Consider the following 21,437-nt stretch of genomic DNA (forward strand, 5'->3'; position numbering starts at 1 on the left):
TGGAGCCCTCTGAGCCGTGATGGATATTCACAACGGGCTCGTGCTGCTGGGCGAGCTGCTGCCGCTGTCCCCGCGCAGTCACCGTTCATTTGCCAGAGTGATGGCGCTACCCCGGATGATGATTTGTTGATTAGTTAATGGCTGTCAGCGAGCACACCGTACGTACATTAGCTGTCCCGTTTTAATGAGGAACAGAACTCTTTAACGTTCCGCTCCTGCCGTTTCTTCATTTTTAATATGCAATTAAAAAGTGACAAATGCAGGCCTCGAAAGGGATCGGGCTAGACAGTCCCTGGAGGTCTCATCCGACCTCACCTATTATGTGGTTCTGTGAAAATATCCTGGAGTCTTTAAACATCACTCAGTACAATTTCACCCCAAAAGCAGGTAGGAAACGCCATTCCTGACCCGCTGCATTCAGCTGCTCCCTCGTCTCCCTGAGAAAGAAGAAAGAGCTTGGAAAGTTCTCTCTTAAAAAGATTAAAACTAAAAACTTTTGCTGCCACGTCACTTTACGTCAACACGCTCATCTGCGTTTAATGGAGTTGGTTTTCTTCTGAATAACAAGCCTGAACAAAATTTTCCATTATGCCTGGGAAACAATATTGCTGGTGTGACTCGAGACAGTTTGGATGGCGCCCCATAGCCCAGTAGAAGAGGGGCAATCTTGTGTTGTAAGCCGCCCTGAGCTGGGGTCACAGCACCGATCGCTTGCCTGAATGTCAGAATGAATCTTCCCACTCAGCCACTAAAGTGCTTCAGCCAGGTAGCAGGCAGATAATGTGCCACGTCTGATATCGTTTCTTGCAGCGAGCAACGGGAGCCCTTCGGATGTGAATTGAGTTCCGTTGTCACTTAAAATCTGTCCAGGAACTTGAAAACGAGAGTCTTAGCACTCCCCGCAGCTGCACTCCAGTAATTTACACGGAATATCGCAAGCCATTTCCAAGGAGCTTCTACTAAAGCTGAAAAAAAAAAAAAAAAGAAAAAAGACTTATGTAAAGTGCAGGAAAAGTTTTCTGGATTCCACCTACTCCACGGTGCTACCCCAAAGAACAGCTGGTGTTTGGGGGAAATCTTGACATTTCCTTGCCAGCCGTGCTTGTTTCCATTGCAATATCCCCCTGCAACCAGCGGCAGGCATGGCAAACCTCCTGCATTCACACACTGACTGGTAACTTTGGACAGGACAGGCTGGCCACAAACACATCCATTGCTGTAACTACACCGAAATCATTGCTGAGATCCTCGGGGGTACGCAGTGACCCATAACCATTTTTTTTCGGCAAAGGCAGGCAAAGCCCACGCGATGGACCAAGGCACTCCGGAAAGGAGTCCTGCTGCTCTGGGAGGGAGGAATCCGCAGTAAGAAACGGCTTTCCGATAAATGAGCATTATTGTGAGCCGTTTTGTAGCCGCGGTGCCTCAAGGATAGATTTGCATTTGCATATCACACGCTAACCAGTCCCTCGTGCATCATTTAAACCCGCTCCACACAAGCAATGCTCTGTCAGTTTTCATAACCCGGCTGCCTGTACAGGAATTGCTGTTTTGCCTCCCAAAACCGTGTGTGAAAGCAGAAATGCTCTGCGCTCACAACTGGCTTTAGGGAATGGCTAATTTTGTCAAATCTCCACAAACTCGGAAAATATTTTGCCAGTCAATTTATCAGGAGCTGCTGCCTAACGCGGTAAATCTTGCATTTTATACTTAGTGAGAGATGCTCCTTTTTTTTTTTTTTCCCTCTCTTTGCAGCATTAACAAGTGTTTCGGGCGCAGTCCTGAGCAGAGACAGGAGCATGCATGCTAAAACCTCTTCTCCATCAATAAGGCGAGGAGCCCCAGCGTTGCAGGCTGCTGCTCTCACTCCACATTGGGGTGAGCCCATTTCCACTGGTCAGCAAATGGCGAAAAGCACAAAGCCAAACGCAACTTTCCAAACTCCAGCGTTTGCCTGCCGCGGGTTATTTGTGCAGGACAGCAGCGGGTCACTCGCTCGCTCACACGGGTAAGTCTTACCCGGCAGCAGAATGATCATTGATCTCGTGCCATTGATTTTCCAGCCCACCGGTAACATACTAAATCTCTTCTGTTAAAAGAACAAACTGTCGTGGCAGGAGGAAGTGCGTTAGCCCAGCAGCCCACTGCTATAAAGACCAGAAATCCTTTCAGAGATGCGAGCTTTCCACCGCCTGATGAGGAAAAAAAGACTTTTTTTTGGCTCTTTAGTGCTTTCCTAGCACTTACTTCATGGGTCCCAAACCTCCCTATAGTCAAACCGGAATTCTTCATTGAAAAGATCTTGCTGTCCATACACTGAACCCGAGGAGGAGGCTGGAAGTCCTTAAATACACAACAGACAGCACCAGCTGCCAAAACTTGATCATTCCTGCTGGCGGGGTGTGAGCTGGGGGGAAACCATTTCCACCATTTGGTTGAAAATTTTCCATCTCTTGATGGTCAAATGAGTTCACAAACTCTTCGGAGTCTGTTTCGGTAACAAGAAGGTGCTGTTCCTCCGGTGTTACACACAGCTCAGGCGCATTTGGTACGATAACCTTATCGCCTCCTCGCACTAGAGGAAGCTGTGAACACAGGAGTTAATCAACATTTAATTTTCTCAAAGTATCATAGATGAATGCTCCCGAACCCAATTTGCCTGCCTTCTGCTAGTCAAATAGGCAAAAAGATACAGAGGGAGGAGAAAAAGGAGGGAGAAAGGGGGCACGAGCAGTGCTTCTTATTAAATAAACTCCTATCATGGGAGCTGACTTGACTATAATTGGATTTCATTAATTTTTTGGGTTATTTTTACGTCCAGTGTTTTCCAGACAAACTGCAAATGGGTTGCACTTAGGTTTTATTTCTTTTTTGCCACAGTGGAAAGCGAGATTGTCCTCCTCTCATCGGGTTCATTGAGCATCCCTCACGTTTCCACACGTGGGGTGCGCCGTCAGCGGGAGGCTCTGGCACCAGCGCTTCTTGCAGCGTGCTCAGGTACTCCTCGACTGCTCCCTGTGGACTGAAATAAAACAGATTAAAAATGAGCCTGGCGGAGGGAAAAACCGTGCTGTGTATGTCTCAATCAACCTCCAGCCCCAGCCCTACACATCCCTGCACCTGCACGCACGCACTCGGCTCGCTGTGGAGGTCAGCAGGATCTCACCAGGGAAGCAGAAAGAACAGTGCCCCGTGCTCCCTCTGCGTGCATTCACTAATTAACCCGGACGTCAGCACACCGAGTGCGACTTACCTCTGTTTGTACAGGAAATAAGGGGACGAGGGTCATGAGGGAGGGAAGGAGGAGAGGCTCCTTGCTCGTACATGTATGATGAATACCGGCCCAGCTGGCAGGTGCTGCTTTGATTTCCCCTGAACAGAACAGCAAACCTTGAGCCACTGTTTTTAGAAGGGTGGAAGTGATCCGGCCACATCAGGCATTTCAGCCAAATGTCGGTCTGAGGGAAGTTAGCAGAACGGCTGGGATTTAGGATTGGGTTAAGGAGGTACAAAGGAAAGCAACGCCACATATGGAAAATAAATAGCTCTTGACCAACTAATCCAATACTTTTAATGAGATTATAAATTTCATTGACCACTGCAGCGATTTTGATGCACCAAGATTTACACTCAATAAAATGTTTAATGCTGTGCTCAGAAGAGCATAATAGCACAGGGGACTGACATAAAAGGACGCGCATAATATCGATTCAAAAAGGAACTGGTAGAGGAGACTCTGCAGAGACAGACAGACATCTGCAGGAGGGATGCAGGAGGAACAAATTGAACTTCTGCTCTCATCCTCTCCGCACTGACTGCAGATGAATCCTAGGAGATTAGCTCGCTGTGCCAAAGCCTTTGTGAATACTCCTGGGTCCTGAGACACAATTATGCGTTACACATTATGCAAATACAAAGTCACACCTCACAGACACCACACTGATGAGCTGCTGCGCTGAGGAGTGGGGATGCTGAAGGACTCCTCTCGTGAACAAGCCGACACGAACCACAGCACGATGTGCCAGGCACGCCAGCCTGCCTCCCGAATGCACACAGACCACGGGACGGGAGTTAAAGAAGTTACTGAACCTCCCCAGGTGTGCTCAAATGCCAGGCCTGTCTTGGCAGCTGCCTCGTGCACAACTTCTCATACAACTGCACTCTAACGCTGAGTTGGATAAGCTACCTAATGTTAGCCTGTCATAAAATGGGTACTTCACGCACCTTTTGGTTTCCTTTTGGTTCTAGGAGCAGCGAATTGTATTTAAAAATGGCATAATGGATCACTGTGTACTTAAAAAATGGCATAATGGATCACTACCACCACTGGCTCAGGGGCTGGGAGGCTCGAGAGAAAAGCCTCTGACCTCTGACAAATGTGGAAAACCACCTTGGAGGACTGAAGAGTAGTAACCACAGTGTTTTGGTGCTTGAACTGATACCAGGACAGCACAGGGCCTCAGAAGTAAACAAACACATCCTTAGCAGCAGTATTTTAAACCATTGACTTTATTAAAATACTTAATACATAGTTTGCAGAGGAATGTACTTACATTTTTTGGAAACTCCACTGAAACCAAATTTTAATTATATATTTAACAAAAGACGTAACAGTGGATGATATCATGCTGTACACCAAAAAGTAGACAAGTTATTTTTTTTTTATTATCATTATTTTCCTGGCACAGACTCTTCCTTGCTTCTTAGCTTCAGTCTCAAACATCTAATAGCAGACAAAGCAGGTCTGCATTTCTCACAGCATGAAACCCATCTGGTCCAAGTGAAATTCTGTTTGGTTTTGTCAGGTTCTTCATTCAACCAGTAGATTCCAGAAAAGCAAAGGCAATTGACCTCTCTAAAAAGCTACAGGTCATAGTGCAAGGATTGTTCTATAATCAAACATGAACATGGAGCTCTAACCTTCCTCAGAGCCACTGCTCTTTCAAAATACCCATTTCAAGTAGAGTGTGAAAAGATGCTGTCCGGATACAAGGGCTACAACACGTTCATGAGCTTGGTGGAATGCACATGGAAGCGAGCTGCAGCCTGACTCCCGCAGCTCCAAAGTAAAAGGTAAACCAGAAGCTAGGTCTTGTTGAAATACAAGATGCAAGGGCTGGGAAGGAGAAGGAAGGAGACAGCCTGGAGACATCCTCACAAGAATGAAATGCAGTAACTCATTTAAAAGGCTGCGATCATCATATAAGTTGCAATTGCCACAGAACCATGAGGATTGGCGACAAAAAGTTTGTTTTAACAATCTCAGTGATGAGTGTAATTGGGGGGAAAATGCTTATACTAAGTGGTGAAGAAATAATTAACTGCGTGTTTCAATGCAAGATGCATAGAGGCTGCATAGGTTTTCACAACAAATTCATAAGGCTCTTTTGAAGAGATGATTTTGCACCTTGCATAGGTGATATTATATCTTTTCTATAGATAATATGCAGAAACTATGTACAGTTGAGAAAAGAACTTTGATGAACACATTTTTTTCCCCTCAAGTTTTACCGTAGTATAAAAAGTAACTTATTTAACTCCTTCGGTTCTCTGAAACACGTGTGGAATATCCCAGAAAGAGACGCGAGGAACACCACCTAAATGATGCCACGTGTATTTACACAGCAGGTTGAAACAGCAAGAGAAGCCACCACAAAGCGTAGTCCTAAGGTTTCCACATAGAAAAGGAAATATTGCAGGAGTTAATTTTGCTTACAAATATTAAAACTCATCCAAATGGAAATGTACTGTAGTTATAACGCATTGAGGATCGTTACTGATCAGACTGCTGGATGAAGGATGACTCGTACTGACGCGGTAAGTAAACTATAGGAAAAGCCGATCAGATCCCTGCTTGTTAAATTGACAGTAAACTTTAAAATCTGCGATAGTTTGGTTTCTAATTGACCCCAGCTCAGAACAGCTCCTCCACGAGACAACGAGGAGGCAGCTTCCCAGAATCAGTATCACCGACAGCTGCCAATGCACTGCCCTGAGAGCCACCACGTATTAACGTGCTGCTCCGTTTGGTTCGGAGGGAAGTCAGACAGTGGCTTTGTGCTGTATCGTTGGACAGCCGACCCTGACCACCCTCATAAATGGTTCATTTTCACAAAAAATGAACCCTGCAAATTACCCCAGCCAGGAGACCTTCCCTGCGACACAGCTGTCTCCCGCTGAAACTGCCTTCGCCTTCACGCAGGAGCTGTCTGGCAATTCTTTTGCCATTTAGCGCCTGGATCTGAGACGTCGTCAATAGCACTGGTTGTAACTCTTGCATATCACAGTGAAGTGTACTTTTTTTCGTAATATTTACAATAGTATCACTGTGGACAACTAAGCCCTGTACTAGAATCAGTCTCAGAACAGAGACCTTAACACTAAAGATTTGGTGTATTCCTTATCTACAGAGGAACTTAGAAGGCAAAGCTAAAATCAGCCCACTATACATTTGGTGTGTTAGGTTCAAACGGAGAAAAAAATAAAACACCCAGCACATTCCCTTTCAAAAGGATGCTATTTACAAGAGGGATTCACTTTTTTAATATTTCAACAACAAAAACCCAGCTAATATTAAAATTAGTGAAATCTAAGAAGGCTTAGTTTTTAACCAACACAGTGCGGAAACAACATTGCTGTTTGCTTTTAAACACAAGTCTCAGAAATGCAGGGAAACTAGGATAAATTATACTATGGGTGACAAACTGCAACCAGTTGAATAACAATAATAATAATAAAAAAAAGTTTTTCTCTTTTTTTAAACACGGCTTCTAAAAAGTACAGCATTCCAATGTTTTTGCAGTTCCAGATTGCTGACATTATAAATTAAAGGTGAAAAGATATCCGTATATAAACAAGGCAGCTTTCCCTTGATTCCACTGTACTGTTCTTGTCTAAACCTTTGGAAATTTCATCTTCAGATACCAGACGGTAAGGTTGACTTTGTCAGTTACAAACCAACGTCCGTTCATGATGTGGAATTTGAAGAAAAACAAAACAAAAAGGAAAAAAAAAAGGAAAAACACACCTAGGTATTTACAGCAATTCAGGTATTTCTTTTTCCAGCCCTCACACTCGTATTTCACCTTCTGCAGCAGTGTAAACACGCCGTCCGCTGAGCCCGGGGTCTTATGTGATGGTGCGCGGCCTCTTGGGCGGCGGGGGCGGCATGAGTTCGGTGTCAGGGTCGAGGTGGTGTTTCCGTGTCTGTCCTTGGGAAGCTGCCGTACACCTGTCGATGAACTCAAACAGCATCTCCTTCGTGACCGGGTTCTGGATGCTATTGCACACAGCTGGGGACAAAGAGCACGTTCTGAAGTTACCAACCCGATTTGTTGCAGTATTTATTGCACTTGGATAATTTGATCCCCCTTGTTGCAAAATAAATAATGTAATTTGGCTCAAGTAGTTGGCCTTAATGCGTAATTGCACAAGGCTGCTCTGTCAGGAGTCAACCACCCCTGCTTCGCCTCAGAGGTCAGCAAAGCACCACTGCCACAGCAGGCATCGACCTCATGGGAACTGCTATTTTTAACCAAAAAAAGGCATACACATGTGTGTCTGAGGTTGTGTGTGCACTTCTTCATGCAGCAACTACAAACATGCCAGGAACTGATGTCATATGGAGGCAAGGAATGGCAACAAACGCCTCGTGGGGCCTGGCCTTAAGACACTACCCAAATCCTAACACTTCAAAACAAGACTGGCTTAGCAGTGAAAACCTCTAAACTAAGGCCACTCTTTTTTTCCACTAAGTACTACAAACACTATAAACCCAATGCACAACACTTGTTTACCCACACATTTTTGCGTGACAGAGAAACCTGATGCCAAGCCAGGGGTGTGTCTAGCACACCAGGTCTCATGGTGGACAAGGCCGCGGTCCCGCTCGGTGGCCAAGGCATGCATGGATAAGCACGTTCATGTTACGTAACACAACTGCCCAGACCATAGCTTCTAAATTATGGCCAGCAGGACTTTATGGATCACATAAAAAGGCTCAATTCTCTTAAAACAAATGGCACAAAGAGAGGTTTAAATTGGGCATGACGAAGGGTTTCTTCACAGAAGGGTTGGTCAGGCATCAGAACAGGCTGCCCAGGGAAGTGGTGGAGTGTGGACGTGGCACCAAGGGACGTGGTTTAGTGGTGGATTTGGTAGTGTTAGGTGGATGGTTAGACTTGATGATCTTGAGGGTTTTTTCCAACCTGAATGATTTTGTGTTCCTATATTATTAATAATTTTCAGATGTAACTTTGTGCTCCTCTTCTATACTCCTAGTTAATCCTCCCTAGAGATTCAGGGAGTACAAAACAAACAAACAAACAAATCCACCACCAACAAAAGGGCAAGAAATGAAGTATGAATACTGTGGCTGTCTTGGAAAAAGGTAGAAGATTATGAGAGGATAATGTGTAGCAGGTAGGACTGGCTACAGTATGAATGCAACTTTGTGGAAAAATAAAAATCTGTTGACTCCCTACATTATTAAACCACAGTAGGACTCCCTAAAATTTACTTGCAACATAGCATTGTTTTAAGTAACAATCGGCATATACTTTCCTGACTCTGGCTGCTCAAAAATGGAAAATTGAAGTAAAAAAAGGGGACCGTTCTATTCTAAAAATTCCTATGGAAAAATTTTAGTATCTCTTACAAAACAGTTCTTCCTGTAGCATTTAAGTTATTTTATTTTTAAGGAGTTCATTATTGTTTTGATATGGAAAAGTCAAGAAAAACTTAACTGCTCCACAAAGAGAAAATATGAAGACAAAAAGGGCAGCTGCACATGCTCTTAAGAATTAAGGAAAGAAAAAATATGATACTCCTTAAAGACGAGAAGTCTTTCAGCTACATTTTGTGATGGTTCCCCCTAAGGTGCCAACAGATTTATTATTTCCTGACAAATGACCACATTTTGTTTATGCCAGAAAATCTACTCACTGCTGAGGCAGAAATATAAGTAGAATGGCTTAGAAAAAATCCTACATATTCTACGCATGTTCTAGCAAACAACGTGGTCTTAAATATGATTAAATTTCATTTTGGCTCCTAAAAAAAGTCAGTATCAACATGACTATTGTTGGACACTACTCAACCTTGCACATTTTTATTCAACTTTTTAGACTTTACCTGAAAGTAAACAACAGTGCTTAATTTACAAAACTTGACAAAATCATTTTCAGTAGAAGAAAACAAAACTCTCATAATTCCACAGGGATAAGCCAACACCTTTCATTTGCTTCCCTCTTCATTGTTTGTGATACCCGTGTGGAAACTTCAGATGACATTTTCTCTTATTAGTTTTCTTGTCCATCCACCAAATAATGCTTCTGGCATTTTGAATAGAGGTGAAATTATAATGGATTTTTTGTTCAACAATTCAACTTGTAGCATGCCAGTTTGCATTACTTCACTACAAACCAGCACAAGACCAGGAACTGTTGTCTGTTAGTCAACTACCACTGCAGTGCCATTGTAAATAAAATCTTTCTTGGGTCTCACTTAAAAGGTGTGCCCTACCATTGAAAGTGTTTTTGAGTATGTGTTTGCAGTTCTGCAAAGGCTTAGGCACTTGTTGCTGCATTACGTAAAATAGCACATCAGAGTATCTGTTTAATTGACTTCATTAAACAACCCTGCTGAAGCCAAAGGATTCATAGCACATAAAAGCTAAACATGACAGAAGCATTTGCATGGTGAAGCATTATTTTAAGTTATATATGCCAGGATTCAAAGTAGAAATGAGAACACACAACACATTTCCTCCTTAAACTAGAACAGAGTTAAGAGATCAAAAGGTGAGCCTGAGAAGTTTTAAAGGGCATTACTCTACTCACCCATGGCAGTGCTGTAGGCATTTGGAAAGCTTTTGTCTACTCTCTGTCTCATGAAGACCCAGCTGTTATTCTCAAACTTGCACTCTATAATCTTATTATCATACTGCTTCAGTTCTTTTGTTACCTGTTTAAAAAAAAAAAAAAAAGTTGGGATAAACATAATAATGCATTTCACTTTTTTTCTTTTTGTGACAATACAAGAAAGATAAAGAGCTGTCCTGCATTTTTCAGTACCGTGCCTCCAGCCTACACAGAAAACTGCACAGACTCCATCTCCATATACATATGCTCAGCTACTCAACATTTTAAAAATACTTTTCAAATCTGCTGTCAATATAAAGCAATTATATTATGCTAAAACATCAGCAGCTCTAGCAGAGGGGAAAAAAGTCACTTCTGGCCCAAATGCAAATGGGTTTCCATGGGAATAAACTGCTTCCAGTGTAAGTGCTACTGCCAGCCTAAGTGCACGAAATGTATTATCCATGTTTCATCAACCTTCTTTGTTGAAGGTCTCAAAGCCAAATGTCAGATTTCAATACCAGAAAGAGCTTATGGAAAATCATTCCACTCTACTTTATTGAGGATTTTTTTTTCTTTTTTTTTTTTGTTCTCTTTCCTCTTCATTTGTATTTAAAAACTAAAATAAAATTGTAACTCCAAAATAATGTGGGACTTCAAGCCACATATGAATACCCTTCAGGTCTCATGTTACTGATTCACAGATTTGTCAGCAACCAATATCCTGAGCTATTTGTCTCTGTTTGGCAATGCCGTGTGATTTGGAAATGTAGTTTACATGCACTGGCCTTCCTAGTTGTTTTGGCTACTTCATCCTATGCATCCTAATCTATGATACAATGCAAAAATTTCAAGTAACCATGGTAACTGGAGAACCTTATCTAAGGCTTTAACAGTTTTACCCATATACTTCACTTTGCTCCAAAGAGCCACTTCATAAGTACAAATCTGTATTTAACTCCTGGCTGCGCTTAGTTTGCCAGAGTTTACCCACCAAGAGCTGCACAGGGTAATGCAACACGAGTTGCATTCATGGGTTCAGCATCTTCGCCTAAGTGCTCTCATAAAAAGGGGCCGGTTATTTCAATTCATTAGCATAATTCTTCACCTCCGTTGCCTACTCGCTCCCGAGCAGTGACATGGGGATTTACTACCGTCAGGGTGATGCAGGTTTCAAAAAGGCCATAACTGTCTGCAGGCAGCTTAATAGCACATACCATGAAAAAGCACGTGAACCTGTTTTCCATTAATTCCAGATAAAGGCAATTAATTAACGAAAAGGTTCTCTACATGGACTGAGTCATCCTACACCGCATACTACATGCCTTGTCCTTAATTTGATAAGCAGGACCGTAACATTTTGCTTGGCATTTACTCTGAGTATTTCTGTTCCTTCCCGAGCAGGGAGCTCTGGGATTTCACTTGTCAAGCAAAAATCGTGCTACAAGACAATTTTGTTCAACCTGCTTACAACTGACGTCTGCTACGCTCCAGGCTGCAAAGCCAGAGTCAGGTTTCCACATCACGCATTATCCCTTTCGCCATCCCATCACCTGTAAAGAGCTTTTTTTTTTTTTCCTAAAATCGTTTAATCCTTAAGCAAAGTTTGCATCTGCTCATGACCTCCTGGATAAAATTAACCAGTTACCCAGATGACCAGCCTCTTCCAGCCTCCTCCTCTCTGCACAGCACCTTAGTTCTTCGCATCCCTCTGGGAAAGCTCCACGCAGTCCAAAGTTTGACTGCCACGTGCTCACTGGCCATATTCTTGTTCCATCAGGTATATTGAGGAAAAACAATGTCCTTTTCTAGCCCTCTGTGGATGTACAAGCACAGGAAGGGACTCTTGGCTGGGGAAGGTATGCTCCTTCAAAAACAGCTGCCTAGGGGAAATGGGGGCAGCGGGGGGTATGGCCACGTGTCTGATTTTCTGCCAAAGCAGGAAAATGTTAAAAGGATCACCTGCCAGAGAGAGGAATATAAAAAACCAAAGGCAGTGACTTCAACTAAATAACAATCTCGTAAGGCTTTCTCGTGGTTTATCATTCTTGCAGTGTTTGGATGCTTAGAATAGCAATAAATTAGACGGCAGCTCTATCTGACTGTGGCAATTAAGCAGCATTATTAACTACCTAGATACTTGCTTGGCCATTCATTAGCAGTCTGAGAGACACATCCTTCTACAAAATATGAACACCTGCCAAAGCACTGACTTAAATGATTTTTCCTGTTAGAAAAATGGTGATCATAGCCTCTAACAACTGCAAGTTGTAGTAATTACTTTTATAAAGGAAGAAATACAGCACATATTGATCCCAATACTTTAAGTGATGTCAGTCTCATAGAAGTATCTACCGCAGCTTTTATGTACGTTTTAGCAAATCCCAGGTTTCTGATCAAGACGACAAATACTCTGAGCACAACACATTTTTCAGCATTAAAACCATTTTTCTTTCCTAGTAGACTTCTAAACGAGCACTGTTTACACACAGGGCTAACCAAGCCCACAGAGATCCTCACATCTGTAATTCACACCCTACATCAGCTATCACCTGCACGCTACTTTCTGGTGCTTTAGCTTTAGAGTGGAAAAGGAAAACCATCAAAATTAACTGCCTTGAATCTCCTTCCCTTTGGGAATTCACTCTGGGCAGCTCCGAATGGTGTCCTCCTGGTTCAGCCTTTCTTCTTCCCCTTAAGTTTTACAGCCTGTAGGAGTAACTGAACACTGCACCACCGTTTCCCTTCCTGAGAGGTATTTCCCCCAGCCAGCACTTCTCAGAAATGGGAGAAGTGTCCTAGGAATGATGGCAGGTCTCAGCCAAAACACTTATCTTCATCAGCAGCGATGCTCCTGGTGGGGTGCCAATACTTCTGCCTTTTGATAAAACGCCTTGAGCCAGCATTCAGTGATTTCAGGATGGAAATTTCAATACAGAAACACGAAGGACTCCACGGAGCCTCCCTTAAATACTCACTCCCTAGCCTATTTTCAGACCGCGGGTCAGAATTAGAATCCCAGAGGATCACATCTCAGACTTGGGCTGTTGAAGGTGATGTGCATCAGGACAGTGCTTCTGGTCTGGGCCACAGCTGTGTACTGCTAGATTGCTAAATGATAGGAAAAACAGTGAGCAAGAGTTGCAGCCCCGCTTTAGCAACAGCTCACCACAAAATCTGGCTGGACACAACACAGACCATCCCCTAAGAACATTAGCCTACAAGAAGAAAACAGCTATTTGCCTGTCCCTGCTGAGAGAGGTTTCCCACTGCCACCATCATCTGTGCTATTCGCTATGAAAAACGGTTGTTTTTTCACATCAGTCTCCCTCCATTCCCCGTTTTCAGAAAAATATATATACATTAAAAAAGTGAAACACCTAACACATCTTAAGTTGCCTCGCTTAGCAGACTAATGGAGTCATTTTGAGATGAATCACAGCAGCGTGTTTATACGCAGCCACATGTTACATTAAGTCAGGGCAGGATGCGAAAAAATCTCGAAAAGAGGAGAAACCATTTACACTGAATGTAGTTAGGTCTGGTCCCCTGAAAACAGCTGCATTTGCTGTGATACTACTGGTAGCCAAGGTTTTTCTGTGCACTCAGCACTTGCTGATCAGACTGGGCCACCATGTCCCCCATTGAGTCACTCTTTGTTTTACTTGACACGTGTTTATTTTCTTTGAAGACTTGGTTCAAGCATTAGCCTCATCATCCCTAATTTCTAAGGAGAGAGAAATTCCTGGGCAAGCTGCTGCTTTACATAAAGAGGTATTAATGGTAAGAAATTAAAGTAGTTAATATTTCAGAAAGCAAGTCCAGAATGGACAATCTTAAACTTTACAAATGCTCATATTTTCTCATATTCAAGTTCTTAAAGAAAAAAAGAGGTAAGTTTTTGGATAAATGGAGACTTGACTGAAAGAAGACCTATGTTTCTATATACATACGTTTTTCAAAGCAATTGAAATTATTTTATCTCAGGAAATAGTCTATTTAAAAGACAGTCATATGTTTGTAAGCAAAATCTTAACATCCTATATCCAATCCTTTCTCCGTTTCCAATCCTTTCTCTATTTAAATGCCTTTTGTTGCACTTTCCCCTCTATTACCAAACATTTATAGAAAGAAAATTGTTCTTCAGTGCAGCTATTTCTCTTGCTTATTCCACATGCAAAGTCATCAGCCTGTTTCCAAGATCCCAGAAGAAACGATCACAACAGTAGACACAGAAAATGGTAACTTTCATAAGAACAAATAAGCAAAAGCAGCAGTTGAAACCTTATGAAATTAAAAAGATCTTTATTTCTAAATAGAGAAGTAAACAAGGAATTATAACACAGAGGCAAGATAGAGCAGGTTCTTCTCAGAAAATAGCTTTTTTTAATAGCTACCATGTGCAATGGAGGCATTCTTTTTTGATAATGGCTCAAGCACACAAACTGCTTTCTTTTTTTAACCTCAAGTTTCAATGCCTGCAGTGGAAAAAAAAAAAAAAGCTTAGAGCTGCCACAGAAGGTCTAGAAAGAAAATTCTTCCTCTCTGATCACATAACTAACTTTTCTCCATTAGGATGCATTCTCCCAGCCGAAGCAAACAAACAAGCAAAATGAGCACATTCCAAAAGAAGCGACCAGCCCTACGCACACAGGGGAGAAGCCCTTGGGTGGCTTCCCAGCGCCCTGCTGGAGGAGAACTGCAGCCCACCCTTCTCTGCAAACGTGAAACCACGTTTTTTCCAAGAACCGTCCAAGAACATGACATTTGCAAGCTCCTTTGCCCTGAGGAGACTGGGGTACGTTCAACCACCAGTGACAGCTTAGGAAGCAAAGCCTCCTAAGAGGCAGAACAGCACATCCCAAATCCTGCCTTCTGTTCCTGTCAAACGCTGGGACTGCCCCACCACACCCTGGTGCAGCGTTACAGACATCGTTTCTGAACTTCTCAAGCAGTTCTGAGTGACCTACACAATAGAGAAAATTAACCTGTCCGCTGCGCCTATGACTCCGTAGCAGTAACGAAGAGCAAACGAAGAGCGGTCCTGGCTTCCTGAAGGAACAGGATGGAGACTGAAACAAGGCAGCAGCAGTAACAAAATGAACAGCTCCTGAAGATAAAGTGATAAGCCAAACTCAAAATGAGGTATTTCTGAAGGCTTCAGACTCCAAGCTATCCCTTCAGCGCTTCTTCCCAATTTTTGGACAGCTTCTTCCATGCTTTTTAAGAACTTTCTTCCCCCTTCATGTAAAGTATCTCATATTTTCCACAGTAAAACTAAAACTTCTCGAAGAATTACAGAAACACAAAGGGTGGTTATTAAATGCCTGTACGTACCATTACTGTACACAGACCCACAAATATTAACACTGACAACTGGCAGAAATTCATCAGTTAAGTCAATTGCTTCATATTTTCACTCAAGCCAGAAGAGATTTCGTAATGTAATTTAATATCCGTTTCTTAATACAATTCAAGAGATTATTTTATCAAAACCATAGATGTGTCAAAAGTGAAATAACAGCACTGGTAATCCAATTCTGTTGCTAAATTAAACATACTGATTGTGTGTCCTTTTAAGTAATGTATTACCCAACAAACACTGATCAGCCTGGGTAAACACAACGCAGCTGATACGTTTATTTAACACAAAAGAAGCCTTTGGGATGTAGCTACGCCGCTTCTTGCGTGCATAGGAAATGGAAATGCTCCGATTTTGAGATCTCATTCCTGGGAAGGAACGTAAAAAATACAAAAATTTTAACATTTTTGTTCACAACCACATTGCTAAGACCCAATGCTGGAAAATCATGGAACAAACCAAGAAGGAAAATGGTGTGATTCAAAGCCACAAGAGCATGGTTTTTCTGAATTGTAGATTTTTTTTGTAGACTTCCAGTGCCTAGTACTCATAGTTCATGATTTACTCTTTCCTGTTAATATGTAAGATTAAGATATTCTCTGAGAAAACATTACATGTAGTAATTTCAAATATGGATACCATTTCCTTATGCATAAAATGGGTTGCAGTCCTGGGGCTTTCCTGACAACTGACTGATGGCAACATCAGGAATAACAAACCTTCCTTGCGTTGGTGATATTACAAGCTTAATGACTTGCTGTGCCAGCTGGAAATGGATTTCTTACTGTATCCTGGAAGGTTACAGGGTACACCCACCCTTACAACACCATTTGAACTACCTGTAAGAAACCTGTGTTCTTCTGAGCTTCGTTTGGGACCACAGGTCTTGACAAGGTAAATGAATGGAAGTTGTCCCAGATAGGTAGCCCCCGCCCAGGCACCCTCATCACCAGAGGTTTCTGGATCAAAGCAAACCAGATCTCCCTGCGCATCTTCTGCAGAAGCTGAGAAACAGAAGAACCCTGTGCTAAGGACTGGTGAACTCAGCGTACCTCCACTGGGTTGAGTTCCTAAATAAAGTTGTATTAAAAAAGCACCTCGTGGCAGTCTGACCCCCAGCACGCACTGATGGAAGAGGAGGAACCTGTAGGGGATGGGGCAACTTCAGCAACCCTCCAGGTGGTAGGACAGCTGTAACAGAGCACTCAGGGCAGGAGTCAATGTGAACACACTCAGAGACGATGCGTATTTGGTGCCAACAGAGCTTCACTTGCTCTACAGCTCGTGAATTTGGAGAAACAGGTAAGAAGAATCACCACAAGCACCTGGAAGAACTCTGCAGGGGCCAGAGGTAGCCCTCGTGGATTTGGCACCGCAATCTGTCTGCCCTTCAGCATCCCTGAATGCTGAAACTTGAGGGCATTTGTCCAAGTCCTGAACTAAAACAGGCAGATGCAAGCAAAGGAGAACTGTTGAGGGGGTTACACAGAAAACAAAACCCAAAACCTTTCACTGTAGGATAAGGAACCCCCTGGAGGTTACTGAAAAAAAGCTGCTCCCCATGAGGAAGGTAAGAAACTGCAAGAGAGGAAAGACAGAGCTAAACCAGCAAGGAGATGTGGTGTGGGTTGACTGAAAAGCTGTAATCATAATGCAGCAGTGGCTCCTGGGGGAAACATTTCACCCAGAACCTGAATTATTTTGAGGACTGTATTTCTGCTTGACATGAGCTAGTCCGTGAAAGCCACTCTTAACCCTGATTTGTGTTTTTTATTCACTCAAACTGCTTTTACAGAAGGGAGACAGCCCCAAACTGAGAGCTCTGCATGCTAAGAAACAAAGATCCAGCCACAAGAGTCATGCACCAACAAAGACTACACTTTGAAAACAACACTTACCTCATTCATAAATTATGAATTTCATAAGGCTTACTATTCTCAGCTTGCAAATGGGGAAGCAGAGAGAGATGGTCTGTGGTCACACACTAGGGAAAGCATTTACCCCCCCCATTAGGTTCTCAAACCCCGTCGTAATTACCCCTTAGGTACTTACACTCATGATACCAAGAAATCCAGCAACACAGGGCAGCTGAGATCTCTTTAATAATTTATCAGCAAAAACCAAAACAAATCTTCCAGAGACAAAGCAAGGCTATCGACTGTTTTACAACCTCTGGCTCCACTATTTCTGTACTTCCAAACCAGAGAGGCGACTGTCAGGACAGGATGAAGAAGTTAATTCTGACACAGTCTCTTTTGCATGTTGGCCAAGGGTCTTGTAACAAGTGCTGATGTTTAGCATACCTCAGTTTTACACTGTACTTTCTTATAGGGCTGTTTTTCATCTTTTCTCTACATCCAGGTTGTTACTACCGTAGAAGTCTGTTTTTACCTCGTTTTATCTGTCTGTCTCACACTCGACAAGAGCTGTTGCTTGCTGCCGTACCCCCGTGGATCAGTTTGCAGGGAGAAGCCCTGCAGCTGTGCCATCAGAAGCTTCCCATCAGCCTTCCTGTGCTGACTGGAAAAAAAAAAGTACTTTTCCAACTCAGATAGCATCTTTTGCTATTTATTTGGGCCCTGGCTCTACAAACTCTTATTCTTGTAAGTTATACGCCTCGGGGCGGTTTCATAAAACCAATTAGTTTGTGCTAGAGTTACCAGGATCAGGCCCTAAACCTAATTCTAGCCATTGCTTATCCAGGTTGTGAAATGTTCTTAGGAATGATATTTCTTCTGTTCTTTCTGAAAACCAACAAATGATATTGGCATAAACCAAAAGGAACTGAAACTGGAAGCCAAAGTACCAAGTAATTGCGAGCGAGTCTTTCAAACCCACTTTTAACAACACGCAGCTTTCAAAAAACAGCCATTATGAATCACAGTCTTTTCTTCCATTTTGCTCCCAAACAGCTACTTTTATATGCTTAAAGTTTTTTTCCCCATAAATCAAAAACTCACCACTGCGAACAACCGTGTCAACACTGCAAGGAAATCTGTTTGCTTTGTTAAATTGAGCTTCGAAAGCACCGATTGAACATACATTTGTGGTCGCAAGCAATGCCTGTTCTTCTACCCATTCAAAGTGTTTACTTTATTACAGCTTATTATAAATGTACTGCCTAAAATGCAGCAGCATGACTGTTCAATTTCCAGGCCGTAATTTTATGATAATCATATGTAATATATTCATGTGTCTATCCACTGCCTAACAAAGCCCAAACTGGTTTGTTAGCAGCGCTGCTTTCCCCGTGCTTCACATTTCTCTGCCTTGGAACATCACTGAATGACAACAGAAAAAAAAGATACGATCAGAATTTTTCTTTATATTCTCACTATAGCAGTCATATGAAGAAACACATAACACTGCAAGTTGCATTTGGCACGCTGACATTATCAAATACTGGTATCTAAGTGATATGTAAATTATTAAACATGCTATGAAAGCATTATTAGGCAGGTTGGGGGTAGGGAGCAAGATTATAAATTTATAAATGTTTTCAACATCTAAAAATCCTATTAATACTTGAAAATGTTGAGGTGGTACAGAGAGAATGGAGAATGTACCCACGAACTAAGACCAGAACTGAGCAAACCCAATTTCGATCTCCCATATTTAGCGCATTTCAGTTTTTGCCTTGGAAATGTTTACAAAAAGTAGTCAATTTTTTTCCATCTTACATTTCGGAGGCAATGTCTGGTTACTCATAAATCTGATACTGGAGCATCAGGGACCTGCAGGAAATAAAAATTCAGACAATTCCCATCCACTCCACTAGACTGAACGGCTTGTCATCAACCAACTCTCCTAAGAACCAGAGGGTCAAGCTAAAGAAGACAGCTGAGCCTTGGTCACTGCAGCTTTCACACAGCCTGTGCAATGTTCAGTGCCTTTAAGAGTGCCAGATCTTGAAGTCACACCAGTCTCTTACAGCAGAACACATTTTTCAAATAAAAAAGTTTTCAGTTTCTGTGTCTGTAAGAAAGCAAGAACCTTTAAATTTTCAAAGACAGGATAACAAAAAAGTCAAACTACAACCATTTTTTAAAACCTCCTCATTTTGAGGGGACAGGATTACCCCCGACTGCTGAGCTCAGAGTTTGCAACACCGACAACCTTGATTTTTGTGGCTCGTCTCACTGGATCAGTTCAGGTGACTGCTGGAACCCCCTAAGCGAGGAAGCTGATAAATGCCTTAATGAAACGCTGCAACAATAAAAACCACAAAGCCAAGAAGAGCCAAACAAATCTATTCAGTAATACCAGAAAATCCAAATAATAAAGCAAAGATTTGGTGGGGAAAAAGAGCTGTGAAAGCCACGTTAAGGCTTTTTCATTGTATTTTTCTTTCTTCTGTGATTTCAATTAGAAGGAAAACAGGCTCTTAGCTTTTTTCATTCCTGATACATCACAACATAAACTGATTAATGGCTACTGGCTTAATGCAGACTTTCAAAAATCAGCTTTGATCAAAGAAACTGCTGTGGTCTAAGTCCTCAACTGCCCTACCTCACTTCTCGACTGCCTTTCTAGTGCTGAGCTGGCTCGAACTCCCTCCCCTTCTCGAGTAGTTTACCTTTAACTTCAAAGCCTAACTGGCTTTGAGGCTTAAATCACAGAAATCTTTATTCCTCCTTCTTCAAAAGCAATTAAAGATGTTCGCTATAATATGACCTGCTATCTAAAAATCATTGTGGGATTACAGAATGGAAAGGGCTGGATAGGGAAGCTAATGGTGGCTGAGATGCTGCAAATGGCTCGACGGTGCCCGTCAGCTGCTGGGGTCAGTCGCCTCAAAGGAGGGTAAGCAAGGGCTAATCCATCACTAGCACAAATTTGCTGGTAAATGAGGCAACGGAGGGGTCCTTCCTGCTCTCCCTTCGTTATTGAAGAATCTCCAGATTTAGGAAGACAGATTTGCAGGGACAGCACTGTGATGGATGTGGGGTGGAGCAGTTGCTGTCATCACAAGGCGGCGGAGAGCACAGGTACACGCAATGGTCACAGCCTTGCAAGAGTCACAACTGGCCTCAGATGGCTTTACCAGATGTGGTCCGAGACACTGATGAACTTTTGGGCTGTCTGGACAGAAACGTTTCTAGACAATTTTTTTGTTTGTTTGTTTGAGTGGAGTTTTTACCATCAACTAGCAGGGTTACAACTCTGAATGGTGAACTCTAACAAAATTCGCATTTGGAACTTGAACCTGCCAAACCCCTGAAAGAGAGGAAATTTGGAAATGCCCACTCTAGACGAGCACATTTGTCCTGGCTTTGCTCACAAACTTTGACTTTATTCAGCAAACCAGCAGCAGCTGCCAAAGGCAAGCAAATCCAAGAAAAGTCGCTTGGGTTTTCTAAGCAGATGTCCTTTCCAAAAAAACCTCTTCAGACAGCTCTGGTCTGCAAGTGCTTCCTGATGGGCTGACTCTTAAACCCTCCAGAAATCGGAGAAATTAGAATTTGAGCACTGTGCTCAAGTTTTGTTTGAGCGGCCATCCTCCTCCACCTGAGGCCCAAGGCTGAAACAACATTAGTGCTGTAAAAAAACACAGTTTAAGAAATTTGATTTGCTTCCCGCATGATGTAACAGCATTACAAGTAACATCATAAACCCATTCTAGAGACGGCCAATGTCACAATCAATCACTGAATGGCCCAGCCAGGAAGGACTTGGAAGAAATAAATTCCTAAAGGCTTTTCCCTACAAGAACAGGCAGTGCTGGAAGGAGCTAAGGAAAGAGGAAAGAAGAGCAAACGGCACTGGCAACTCTGGTCATCTCAAAGTGTATTTTTCTACATTAAACCAACTTCATTAGGATTCTTTAGATAAGGAGTTTTATATACATAATTCTACAGTTGAAAAGCCCGAAGTAAAAAGGAGCTGATTTGTCAGACCAGAGCGCGCACACTAGGGAAAACCCAAATTGAAACCGAAAGCCCTGTTTTGTAGTTTCCTGCTATAACTGCTAATTACTAATTACAGATTTTTCCTTAAAGTTCTGAATGAAATATTAACAAGCTAGTAATTAAGCTTTTATTCAGAGTCTGTTTGCTTTAGTGTTAACTTCGGTGGTTTAAGTCCGAAACCTCTTACTCACTGATCTCTAAATGTCCTTCTAAATTATTCAGAGATGTCCTTTGTTTTCCTGCTGTTGAAGTTCAGTTACTCCAAAACCTTTTTCTGTGCATTAATGGCAGCCAGAGTGTGACCAG

The 21,437-nt window shown here is 42.5% G+C and overlaps 1 protein-coding gene across 2 annotated transcripts in view; it reads right to left on the minus strand.

Annotated features, from left to right (window-relative positions):
• Positions 1 to 4,510: 4,510 nt before the first annotated feature.
• RNGTT (RNA guanylyltransferase and 5'-phosphatase) overlaps positions 4,511 to 21,437 on the minus strand; it is a 179,383-nt gene continuing 162,456 nt past the window's right edge. The window contains exons 15-16 of one of the 2 annotated variants that reach the window (XM_084284969.1): positions 9,840 to 9,963; positions 4,511 to 7,292 (exon numbers count right to left, since the gene is read on the minus strand). In XM_084284969.1, the coding sequence (XP_084141095.1) occupies positions 7,129 to 7,292; positions 9,840 to 9,963 (288 nt within the window). In that variant the 3' untranslated portion in view covers positions 4,511 to 7,128. Of the gene's footprint in view, positions 7,293 to 9,839; positions 9,964 to 12,858; positions 12,972 to 21,437 lie in introns of those variants that run through there. The other variant, XM_084284970.1, reaches the window with a different exon arrangement.

The sequence above is a fragment of the Netta rufina genome, assembly GCF_964035555.1.
Source record: "Netta rufina genome assembly, chromosome: 3".
Taxonomy (NCBI): Eukaryota; Metazoa; Chordata; class Aves; order Anseriformes; family Anatidae; genus Netta; species Netta rufina.